The sequence below is a fragment of the Triturus cristatus genome, chromosome 9, assembly GCF_964204655.1.
Source record: "Triturus cristatus chromosome 9, aTriCri1.1, whole genome shotgun sequence".
NCBI lineage: Eukaryota > Metazoa > Chordata > Amphibia > Caudata > Salamandridae > Triturus > Triturus cristatus.
Window position 1 is genome coordinate 564544674 of NC_140592.1, and position 13073 is coordinate 564557746.

Sequence of the window (13073 nt, forward strand, 5' to 3'; positions counted from 1 at the left end):
TTGTGCTCCATTAATGGTGAATAGTGTAAGCCTTTGATTCAGTCGAAATATATTAGAACAATATTCCTATGTAGCAAGGTGTAGTGTTCATGGTAAAGTGTGTGTATGTATATACTCAGGTGGGCAGGTTATTCTGGCACATCCACACCGTTAGTGGTAAAGTATATGACAGGCACTGTGTTTCCAGTGCAGTCTTGCATTCTACATCTCAGTGTGGGAGTAGGTCTTTTACGACTAAGTTCGTTCGGAAACTGTGATGGGAGTCATGTTTTCGTGTGCGAGGATGTAAGAAGACTACATGCATAGGAGTATGCCTTTCATCTAGTTGCGCAAGTTCTGTGAGCATCTTCAGAGAAGAAATCATTGGACAAATTTGGTTTCTCACTAAGACCCCCAGAGTTTATTGTTTTTTATGTACCACACTCTGACGAGACTCACCTCGGTTTCCCCACATTTTTTGAAAGCAGGAAATAAGATCTGTTTTGAAGAAACACTCCTCCCCAATGAAGACTCGTACGAGGAGGGCACGACTGAACCCGCTGGTGCTACTGCTAGACGCTGCACTTACTGGCGAGCTTGATGTTGTCCAGCAAGCTGTGAAAGAGGTAAACACCGAATCCTCTAACTCACTTACCACAGTCTACTCTGCATGGCAGGCTTACATCATCATCTGTACTAAAGGTTGGAAGCTGATTAGGCTGCAGAAATCTAGTATCATTGAATACTATATAATTAATAAACTAAAGGTCCCGTGCTTAGATATCATCAAGACGTAATTGCACCTACCTGAACAACTTCATAGGAAGGATATTCGGTTCCCATCAGATAAATCTAATTGGGGGGGGGGGGCATTTTTGCAGCATGAATCATGTATACTGTGCATTGTGGGGTGTGCTGTGGGATACTGGACTATGTCTGTGACCTCTCATTTGGTCATAACAGGTACTACTGTTTACCACTTATGCAAAGGCCCTAAGTACTGTTGCATTCCAAAATGGTAACCACGTTACTTCATTTCTACAGTTTACTCTGTAACAGCAGTGAATTAAGCAGTAACTCTAGGAGGTGGTGAGGTCTTTGGAACTTAAATGAGATTATATCAGCAATGAAATACCTTAAAACACGCAGCAACATTGTAGTAATCACACCAAACTAAGGTAGGTTCAGGTTGATTTTTTTATAAAGGCTACACGGTAGACAGGTCTTCACAGCAAGCTTTCCATCCAGCTCCAACCGCCCACATTCTTTAAACAATACACTCCTAACAGTAATGCTACCTGGCAACACTAGAACTTCAGGGAGAGAATGGAAAGATAGCAAAGAACTCCCTTCTTCCATCACTATGCATGAACACAACATATGGACATTAAATTATCCTCCTTCCTCATAAACAAAAAAACCAAAACAAACTAAAATGCAGTGCACAACACCAACCCAAGTTTAAACATGAAACCTTCTGGGAATGACTCTGGTTCTAGAGCTTCTTCTAACGGAAACCCCTCTGGAGTCACCCACAACTTCGGTTTCGCCTGCACTCTCCTGATTAACCTTCCTCTTTACCGTAAAAGTTCTGCCCACATTCCACCATTTTCCACCTTCAATCTGGATAGCATTTCTCCCAACCTTTACCACAGTAATCGGAGCACCAAACTTGTCCAAACCCTTTTTCACATGGACAGGTGACCTAATCAGCATCAAATAACCCACAACCACAGTAACAGTCTTGACTCCTTTCTTTTGATCGAAACAACACTTCTGTTTAGTCTGTTTTTCCAACCTATTCTCTTTCACAGTATCCATAAGACTCTCCACATCAGACTGACTTGATCCACTTGTTCATCCATTCTGGTTTAATACTTGTGTTGGCTCTCCTTCCCCTCAATACTTCAAATAGAGAAATCTTGGTCGTGAAGTGAGGGGTACCATTGTCCAAAACCAGCACCTCAGGAAAACCCCTCTCTGGTGCAAACCTCCTTGAGAAACAACACTAGGCTGGATGCACTGGGGTCCTTTACCCATCTTGACTTCTGGCCACTTAGATGCATAATCTACCAGCACAAAAATACAGCGGGAAACTCCGGGTAAGGACTTGAAAGGACCCATAATATCTAAACCAACCTTGACCCACAGCCCTGAAGGACAATCATTGGGAAGTAGGGGCGGTGTGGCCACTTTCAAACTTTTGTCTGCCAAACCACACACTACACAATTCTCCACTGCATCACTGATCTTAGCATCAATGCTAGGCCACCAAAAGGTCTAGCGGATGCCACGTTTGGTGAAGGTTGCTCCCAGATGACCTTCTTGGGCCTTGTGATGATGTCCCTCCCAATACCATGAGGAGGAATACGTTTATCTGAGCTTAGCTACAGCCCATCTTTTAAGGATATTTCCTCTTCAACCTTCCAATAAGGTTGTAGAAGCAGAGAGAAGACTTTCTCCCTGGGCCAACCCGTTCTGACTAGATCGCAAACCTGCTGTAAAACCACATCCTGCCTTAGTGCATTCATCCAATTCTCCTTCGAGCAAAGGTTAAGGTCTGATAATTACAGGGCATCTACGAAAAAATCTTCAGTCTTCTTCGCATAGTTCATGAAATCCCTGTCCATCAGCTTTATCACTGCTCAAAGGGAACTAGGAAAAAAATCAGCCCTTCCATTCCTACCACCAGAGATATGAATGACAACAAATTGATATTGCATCAACCGAGAAGCCATTCTCATTATCCTTGGTGTACAACACTTGTTATTACCTGTGCTCAGAAGATTGACCAATGGTTTGTAATCTGTCCGCAGCAGAAAACGTCTACTCCATACATAGGGGAAAACTTCTCCACTGCCCATAGACAAGCCAACAGCTCCCTTACAATCACAGGATACTGTAACTAATTTTGAGAATTTTGTGTCAAATCTGTACTCAGTCCAACTTGGCTAGCGTCTACAGTTATGCAACATGTAAAATCAGGGTCATAAGTCTTGAGAGCTTTACTCTCGTTCAAACGCAGCTTGACTTGCTGGAAGGCTGAAGCACACTCATTGAACCACTCAAAATGTACTTCTTTCCTGAGTAGATAGCCAACAGGGCATACAATGGTAGCAAAATCTGTAATAAAGCGCGAGTAAAACTGGAAGAGACCCAACAGTGACTTCACACCTGTCTTGTCAATAGGTGTAGTGGCACCAACAGTGGGATCTAAAAGAGCTTTCCTAGGTCTAATGCCTTCTTTAGAAATGAGATGACCCAGATATTCCACCTCTTCACATAACTTACATTTTTCAATCTTAAGCACAACACCATGCTTCTCAAAAATATCGAAGACCCTGCACAAAATACTGTCATGTGACTGAGCATCTTTTACATGAATCAGAACATCGTCTTGAAAGACCAACACACCTTCCACAGAGCCTAACAAATTTTGCATTACTCTCTGAAATACCTAGGCAGCGGATGCCTAACCGAACGGCATCCGTTTGTACTCAAAAGTTCCTGAAGGGAAAACAAAAGCTGTCGAGGTTCGCGAATCAGGATGTCATTCAATCTGGTGATAAGCACTAGCGAGATTCAGCTTTGAGAAATACTTAGAACCTCTGATGCACGCAAACACTTCACAAATCTTGGGACGAGGATGTGAATCCACTCAGATTTCTTTATTAAGAGACATCAAATCAACACACACACACGTGATTTTCCGCACCTCTTGTGTGCTACCACCAAGGGAGACAACCACAAGGATGACTCGGTGGGTTTGATGAGCCCCTGATCACACAAAGACCTTAGTTCTTTGTCCACTAAACGGGATACCCCTCAGTTTGTTTTTCACAGGTGAAGCGCCATCTTTCACAATAAGTTTATGTTTGAAACCAGGTATTTTACCTAGACCTTCACCAAAAACTGAGGGAAATATGTTCTTCCACTTGTACCCCACCTCATCACAATCAACCACTAAAACCTGCTCCTTGGCATCTGGTCTCAGAACCATACAGAACACCCCCTGCTGAAGCCACCCTAAAATATTTAATACTTTGAGGGCAATGTAAACTTTACCTTCGATCCTCCTTCCTTTGATCACAAGTACATCCGCAATATAACCAAGAAGTTCAATTCTGCACACTTCATAGGAAACCGGTCTGATGGCAAGAATACCCTATCGCCCCAAGTTTCCTCGAATAGCTTCTGGGTAATCATCGTAATTCTGGCACCCGAATCAATGAACAAATTAAAAACTGTGCCCCCAACAGTCACCTCAACAATGGGATCAACACATGGTCAACACATGGTCTGGCCGTGCACACCCTGGAACAACAAGTGGAACGTTGGATTAAGCTTCCCCTATTACTAGCGGGGAGGGTAGCGATTATAAAAATTGTTGTTTTAAATTTTTATATCTGTTTCAAAACATTCTCATGCCCAATAGTTTTTTTTAGTACACTCCGCACACATCTTATCCGGCTGGTTTGGGGTGGGAAGAGAGCCAGAGTCAGCTGGGACACCTTGACACTACCATACGATAGAGCTGGGTTGGGGGTTCCAAATTTTCAGATTTATTTTTTGGCGGCTCAATGTAGTTATGCACACTCGTGGTATCATACGGATGCGCGAATCCCGTATTTAAAGTTAGAAGCGGACCTAGTAAGCCCGACCCAATACTACCCAAAGGGTTCCCTAAAGACCCAAAAGACATCCATACAGTGTCCACTACTAGCTGGGCATGGAGGAAACTTGCACGGCTAACAGGAGGCCACAAGTTATATTCCTCTGTGCTCCCCTTGCTTAACAACCCTTGTCTACCCGCCACCACAGAGAAACTAGTACAACACACTCTCGCTACATATTCTCTGGATACTTGTGGTGAGTTGTTCCCAAACTGACACATTTTCCATTGCTCAGAAGTTATTAGATTTAGTGAAGCCTCATTTATGGACCGCTTCCTACTAAATAGGCTCCGTTGCTCGCTTTGGTCCTTGTTACCGGAGTTCCCTATTGAACTAGAGTCATTCCCACCCTTGACGCTGGTAATCTCTTATGCTGGGGGGGTGCGTTTAACTTCCAAGTTATATAGGGCCTGCATGCAACTTATGCCCACCGGGATGACAAAATTTGCGAGATCTGGGAACAAGACTTGGAACATCCCATAGAAGACTCCCATTGGTCATACTGTTGTACCCAAATAAAAGAAGTATCTCTAAATAGCCACCACAAGTTGATTCATTTTAAATTCTTGTGGAAAGCCTAAATGTCCCCTGCCAAACTTAACTCGATTGACCCATCTATGTTGTATAACTGCCCCAGATGCAAAGCACATAATGCTGACTTTGTCCACATGACCTAGACTTGTGAGAAGATTAGAGTGTTTTGGAGATCAGTATTTGTGCTCCTCTCTAGGATGACACATCTGGACCTATTCCCTACACCAGAAGTGGCCCTACTAGGCTATGTTAAGAACATTCCCAAAACATTGCGTCGTTACACTTCTCTCGCGCTACTACTGGCTAAACAAGAGATTGCACTACACTGGGGAGATAAATTTACGCCCACCACCAAGGCATGGCTGAACAGTCTCGTTTATTGTAATACTAATGGGGAATTGTTTGCGTCTACACTACCTGTCACATCACGGCCCAAAGGCATCTGGGGACCCTTAAAGGACTATTTACAGGAATTAGAGTCTGCTTCCTCTCGACCTCCTCCTGGAGTTGTCCCCACCGATGTGGATTGAATCTGCCTCCCGGCATGGCCATCCAAACTGGATAATTGTAAAGGAGCCAATTGGTGCTTAGATAACTCATAAATTGCTGGATTGTAATGCCGCTATATTTAGGTTTACACTGACTGGTGATTTGGTATTGATTTGTAATGTATCTACTTTCAATGTATGTCCTGTTAAGCAATGTTTGTAATTGTCCACAGGCAACAGATTCGCTCTCCAAATTGTGGTAAACTGTAGATGAATGGAAAATGTTAAATAAAGTTAAAAAAAAATAAACAATGGGATCAACACAGTGTGGGAGATTGCCCTCAATAGGTTTAACTCCATCTGCCAACAAACCCACTTGAACATCCGTCACAGCCGAAACAACCTCTGAGTCAGATTCATAATCCGACTCCACCACTCATGCCACAATTGTCTTTTGGCTCTTTTTCTTTAGAGATACCTTGGCAAAATGTCCAGTTTTCGTGCAATAATTGCACACCAAGTAGGCTGCGGGACATCTTCCCCCCTTTGGAGTGTGAAGGATTACCACAACGAAAACACATTGTTTTGAAACTGGTGTTCTCAACTTCACACTTACTTTTGACATTAGCAGGCATTCCATTACAAAAATCTCTTGGTTTCAACTTTCCACTCCCAAGCACAACATATACAGGCTCAAGAACTTTATCATCTAACTCTTTCAACTAAATTTGGTAAATTTCAATACTTTTGGCCACTTTGATAGTTTTGTCCAGTGATGGGTTTCCCATAGATAACAATTCTTGCCTGATTTGTTTGTCTTTACACTTGGAACATCTCAAATTGACAAACTGATGCCAGCCTATGTAACACCGATACATAAGCATCAACATCTTCACCCACGTCCTGTTTTCTTTAAAAAAATGTATTCCTAAGGACCATGAGACTAAGTTGTTTGTCAAACCTAGTCTTAAGCTTGGTAATGGTGTCTTGGTAGTCATCTATGATATCACCGTCTTGATCTATTACTTCAGTAGATGTTTGAATATAGATCTCCCCTCAGAACCCAAAGAGTGTAGCATCAGACATTTCTTTCGTTCAGCACTGTATCTTGAAGCACCAATAGCCCCGAGGTAGGTTTCAAATGCGTCGAACCCTACCTCCCATCTAACTAGAGGTTTGCCAGGATTGTCTAAAAATGAGGGAGGAGGGCAACAGCTTGCATGGTACACATGGTGTTAAATAAAGAAATAGACTATACTGGTAGCAAATGTAGATCCTATAAAATGATAGTGCCTTGCAGTACTTATAGAAAGGTTATAAGGGGATAAAGAGGACCGTCACAACTATAGGTACTCTTGGAAAATGTTTACAGTGGTTGGAAATTAGTGTGCAAATCACTGATCCGCGCCGACCAAAAATGTGTCAGGAGAACAATTTCAGAGATGTATGGTTTCCTAAGACTGACGTGAAAAGAAGTGTGAGAATCACTGATCTGCGGGGAACAGAAAACAAGTGTACATAAAACAGTGATAGAAATCACTGTGATCCGCTAGCTTGCCAAGAAGGTGTGTGGATCACTGTGATGATTTTACTCAGAATGAACACAACTAGAGCTGTGCGAATCACCGTGATCCGCCTACTCGTAGTGAGTAGCATCAAAGCCTGACGGGGAGACCCAGGAGCTGCGTGATGACATATACGAGTGTGGGACAATGGTGTGCGAATCCCCATGATCCGCCTTCTAAGAGGTTAGCCGGGAGAACACAGCAGCTGTGTGCCGTCACAAGAGAAACTGTTGCCAGGATACTCTGCTGGAAACAATAGTGTGGTGACGTCGGGCGCACAGCCCAGGCAAGACGTGGAGGGCCTCCGAGTGATGGGAGACGTTGCATGTGTCGTAGGACGCACAGGCCAGGCACGGCGAGCGGGACAGATATTGCGAGGAGGAGCGTGCGTCGCTGCCAATCCCACAGGACTGCCGCGCGGTCTCCTGCCACGAGATATCGCTTGTAAAACTCACGTGCGGGTCCACACTGCACCCCAAAATCCATAAAATGGCACATGTAGAAAGGTTGAAAACAGCTGACCCGAGTCCTCTTGGCAAGCGGATACAGCGCTGGGGAGAGCAAAGGAAGTCTCCGATGAAGTGCTGTCGATCTGTATGTCGCATTGAGTGCTGCAGCTGAAAGGGAGAGTACAACACACCGCGTAGTTGTGGCGAGGGTGGGAAAGAGCTGTGGGGTGATCTGGAAATCAGGTGGAGCTTGAATCAGAGAATTAAAAGAAATTTGACAGCTTGAAGATTGCTGCACGCGTCGGATTCGAGGTGTAGCTAACTCGTCGCCATATTTTGTAGTAATCACTCCGGAAGAAGGTAGGTTTAAGTTGATTTATTATAAAGGCTACACGGTAGACAGAACTTCACAGCCAGCTTCCCATCCAGCTCAAACCGCCCACAGCCTTTAAACAATACATTCCTAACATTAAGGCTACCTGGTAACACTAAAACTTCAGGGAGAGAATGGACAGAGGGAGTGAACTTGAATCTGGACATACATATCCAATGGGTCTTTAAAGACAGAGCTGAAAGATCTATTTCAGCAGCACTGCACTTTGAAAATTACTTAACTCCCTTTGTCTCACCTTGTGTGCTCAGACTGCTTTACATTTTAAACATGTTTCATCAATTAGAAAGATGTAAACATGCTCGGCCAAACCTAGCCTTCCAATAATGGTAGTCAGATTTATCTTCCTTGTGTGATCTATGGAAATTTGTTACTGTGTGGCTACCGTCATAAAACGGACATTTATTGACACTGTATTAGCCCTCTGACACAATGTTGGTATGGTATCGTACTATTTAAACCTGCTAATAAATACATAAATTACATAATTGTTATACAAAAGTGAACTTTAACCGAGGCTTTAAGTAGTTCAGTGGTTCTGTCAGTAATTGACCCACAGAGTCGAGAAGGATGTGTACTGCTTTAATTAAATGAAGCACACAAAAGGTGATGGGTGGAGTGCTTGCAGTTTGTCTAACCACTGGCAATCGCTCGAGGTAGCATCCCAACCCATTGTTATATTGCTTACCATGTGTGAAAGTAGGATCTCTTTCCTGGTTACCCCCACTTTTTGCTGGTGTCAGTATGTTTTTTGACTAGTCTGGCTAGGACCCTGCTAATCCGGAATCCAGCCACTGTGCTTCCTCCCTAAATTTGACATGGTAAGTACTTTGGTACCTCCACAATTGGCTACTGGTGTACCATTCTAAGTCCCTAGTATATGGTACTAAGGTACCCAGGGCATAGGTACACCAGGGGTCTCCCAAGGGCTTCAGCATGTATTATGCCGCCCATGAGAGACCACTCAAACTGTGACTACAGCCATTTTGATACATACAGTAACCATGCTTCATTCCGCCATGGCTAACTATATAGTGGCTTGGCCGAACCTGGGCATGTTTGGCATCAAACATTTTGGAATCCTACCCCAACACCATTAAAGGTGTTGGAGATATGATTACATGTACTGGGGCCTCTTCTGGGAAGCCCCCAGTACTGCCGGTAACAGCCTTCTGCCCTCTTGCTCAGCTCGAGCAGGGTAAGGTAAAACAATAGATGTTCGAGGCATATGAGCTGCAGATTACACACTGTGCATAGATCGCCATCTGGTGTTGGGCCCGGTTGTTGCAGTTGTTTTTCTCTTGGAAAGTCTTTGGAAGTCAAGAGGTATGTGACTCCTCCTTTGGATCATATTGCGCATGGGCTTTGGCTCCATCCTCAGATTGTTTTTTTCCGCCATCCGGCTCGGATGTGTTCTTCGCGCTCCAGCTCGGAACCGTTCCGGTTTTCCTGTTCGGCGCGCAATCCTCCCCTCTTCGACGGTATTGTCTCGATCGCGTTTCTCCAACACTCGACGCGACTCTCAACAATCTAAGTATTCGATTCCGGTCGTCGACAAAAGCCTTCGGGCCTACCTGGGCCCCGGTCCTGGCTGATGGAAAGGACTCCATTTAAGAAGTGTCCTCGATGTAAGTCGAAGTTTCCCCACACCAATCTCCATGAGGTGTGCAACCTCTGCCTCTCCCCAGAACATGAGGCAAGGGACTGTCCAGTTTGCGCCTCCTTCCAATCGAAGAAGACGATCCGGGACAGACGAACAAGGAGAACAATGGCTAACTCGTCGACTTCGATCCCAGACGACATATTTGAAGAAGGCGTCGATGTCCCGGAACAGCACACCGAAGAAGGCCTCGTCAGCGCCTCCAAAGCTGACGACTCCGACATCGAGGACATCACTCCGGAACAGAGGGGCATGAGTACAGACGTCGACCCCGACCCTAAACCCCCCTCCACGCCATTCAAAAAGGCTTCGGTCACGCCTTCGCCTTCAGGCCTAGGTATGCACCAAAAGACTGCTTCCCATACCTCGCTTTCGGGCCCGGTTAAGAAGCCCATCAAGCCTTCAGGCAGCTCAGGCTCGAGCCAGCCTACCCTCGGTGCCGAGAAAACCTCATCGGCACCGACACCGAAAAAGAAAACGCCCCTTTCCTCGTCCGCGCCGAGCTTGACAACAAAGCTCTTGGCGCTGAAGACTAGCACCGGCTCCTCGGCACCGATGACACCCTCGGAGCCGAGCAAGAAGCCAAAAAGCCTCGACTCCCAGACCTCGAAGCCGAAAGCCACCTCAGAACCGAGGAAGTCAAAAGACACTGCTAAGCCCCACGGTTCAAAACCAAGAACCAGTGCTGAATCGATGCCGAAAAAACCCACGGCTCCGACACTATCGGCACCGAAGGATCTGCTCCTTACAGACGAACTGTTTCGACCCGATCCTTACCAAAAAACCCTCGTAAAGGATCCAAAGACTGGCCATTTGTCGTTTAGCACCAGAAAAAGATCACTGGACAAGCCTGCACCAGCTCCACCACCAAAAAGGAGAGACTTTGCCACCTCCCCTTTGAGGATTCATTCACCTCCTCCTCCCCCTCCTCCCCCTCCTCCCCCTCCTCCCCCTCCTCCCCCCCCTCCTCCTCCTCCTCCTCCCCCACCACATCATTCTCCTACACCATCTCCAGATGGAGAAGTGTGACTCCATGATTAGAGCGGCAGACCCTGATGCAGAGGTCTAGCCCGCGACCAGGGTTGAATTCCCCACCTCGGCGGATCTTGGGCTCAAAAATTCCACGGACCTGATAATTCTCGCCTCGGTGCTATTCCAATCATGGAGTCCCACTCTGCAACTCTGAGCAATAGCTTGCTTAATCTCCACAACGGCCCCCACAACGCTAAGGATGCCTGGCCTCCTCCTTGGGGGTGCCCAGGAGTGGACGCCTCACAGGGAAAGCCAGGATGGGTTCCACAGCGGTATTCGTACAAGCGCCTTGAGACCCTTGCGGTTGAGTAGTGCGCTATACAAGTATCAATTTACATTTACAGATAAAGATGATGATGATGACATTATACACAACACAGGGGACGGGGCGGACAACCAACCAACAGGGGACCCTACTCCTACAGGCTCCCCAGACCCATGGGACGACTACAACATCTCAGACGTCCCTAACATCCCACAGGACGATCTTTACTCTTCCAGACCCTCCTCCCCAGAGGACACCATGGGCTTTAACCAGCTACTCCATAGAGCTGCCCACTACCACGGGGTTGATCTCCACACAGATCCCGTAGAGGAGGACTTCCTCTTAGATACATTCGACACTACGCAGAGGTCCACCTCAATGCTGCCGATGCTTAAGGGAGTTCTTAAGCATGCACCAGAGGTTTTTAAAGTCCCAGTTAGAGCCAGGGTCATTAACCCACGAATTGAGAAAAAGAATAAATCCGCCTCAACAGACCCACCCTATATTAAAGGCCCTGCACCACTAGACTCCCTAGTAGTCTCCAATGCCAGGAAACGTGCCAATTCCCAGGCATCAGGTGAAGCTCCACCGCCAGATAAGGAGTCTAAACTCCTAGACGCCTATGGCAAACGGACAGCGTCCCAGGCGGCCAACATCTGGCGTATCGCTAACACACAAGCGCTCCTAGCCAGATATGACAGGGCACATTATGAGGAGGTGGAGGCAATCATGCAACACCTCCCTGACAAATATAAACATAAAGCCAATGAATTGATTCAAGAGGGTAAAACCATCACAAACACTTCCATCCGTTGTGCCCTCGATGCAGCTGAGACCGCCTCCAGGGCAATAGATACCAGCACCCTTCTGCGTAGGCATGCCTGGCTACGCATCTCAGGGTTCAAACCTGAGGTTCAACGTTCCATCCTCAACCATCCCTCAGTTGAGAAACATCTGTTTGGTCCTAGTGTCGATATAGCCCTCGAAAAAATGAAGGAGGACACAGACACAGCAAAATCTATGGGAGCCTTACAGTCGCAAGCTCCCAGGCGCTCCTTTTGCCGTTCCTCCTTTAGAAGCAATACCAGAGGCTACTCCTCCGACAGCGCCTCCACTTCCTACAAAACCCCTACCCAATCCACCTTCACTAGGGGTTATCAAAGAGGCAGTTACAGAGGTAACAATAACAAAGGCAGAGGCAAAACTAACACCTCCCTCTCTGCCTCCACCCCCACCCAGTGACTTCCCTCCACTTCCCCCAGACTATTCCACTCCAGTCGGGGGCAGACTCCACAATTTCCTTCCTGTCCGGGATACCATCACCTCAGACAGATGGGTGCAACAAATAATCCAATCGGGCTACTGTCTAGAGCTAACATCTACCCCCCAACCATTCCACCCAAACAGCGCCCAATGTCACAGGAACATTTGTCACTTCTGAAGCAGGAGGTAATCTCCCTCCTACAAAAAAATGCAATAGAACCAGTTTGTGCCCACCAACAAAACAAGGGAGTCTACTCCCTATATTTTCTCATACCAAAGAAGGAGGGCTCTCTCAGGCCCATTCTGGACCTCAGACCCCTAAACCAATACATACACTCTGACCATTTTCACATGGTCATACTCCAGCAGGTGCTTCCTCTGCTCTCCCAAAACGACTTCCTAACCACCATAGACCTCAAGGACGCCTATTTCCACATTCCCGTTCACACCGCTCACAGGAAGTTTCTCAGATTCGTAGTGGACGGTCACCACTACCAATTCAAAGTACTCCCCTTCGGAGTCACCACAGCGTCACAAGTGTTTACCAAGTGCCTAGCAGTAGTGGTAGCACACCTGAGAAGACAACACATCCACGTCTTCCCATATCTAGACGACTGGCTTATAAAAGCCAGCTCATACAGCCAGTGTGTACAACACACTCACGCCACTATCCAACTACTTCACGACCTGGACTTCACAGTAAACTACGCCAAGTCCCATCTGCATCCCTTCCACGTACAACAATACCTCGGTGCCACCATAGACACCTCAAAA

The 13073-nt window shown here is 46.3% G+C and overlaps 1 protein-coding gene across 7 annotated transcripts in view; it reads left to right on the top strand.

The window, feature by feature from the left end:
- The window catches only part of PPP1R13L (protein phosphatase 1 regulatory subunit 13 like), a 953402-nt gene that overhangs the window by 905052 nt on the left and 35277 nt on the right, over positions 1-13073 (top strand). For 5 of the 7 annotated variants that reach the window (XM_085625573.1, XM_085625575.1, XM_085625574.1 and 2 more), the window contains one exon: positions 465-605. In XM_085625573.1, the coding sequence (XP_085481699.1) occupies positions 465-605 (141 nt within the window). The remainder of the gene's footprint in view (positions 1-464; positions 606-13073) is intronic. The other 2 variants (XM_085625577.1, XM_085625572.1) reach the window with 1 other exon arrangement.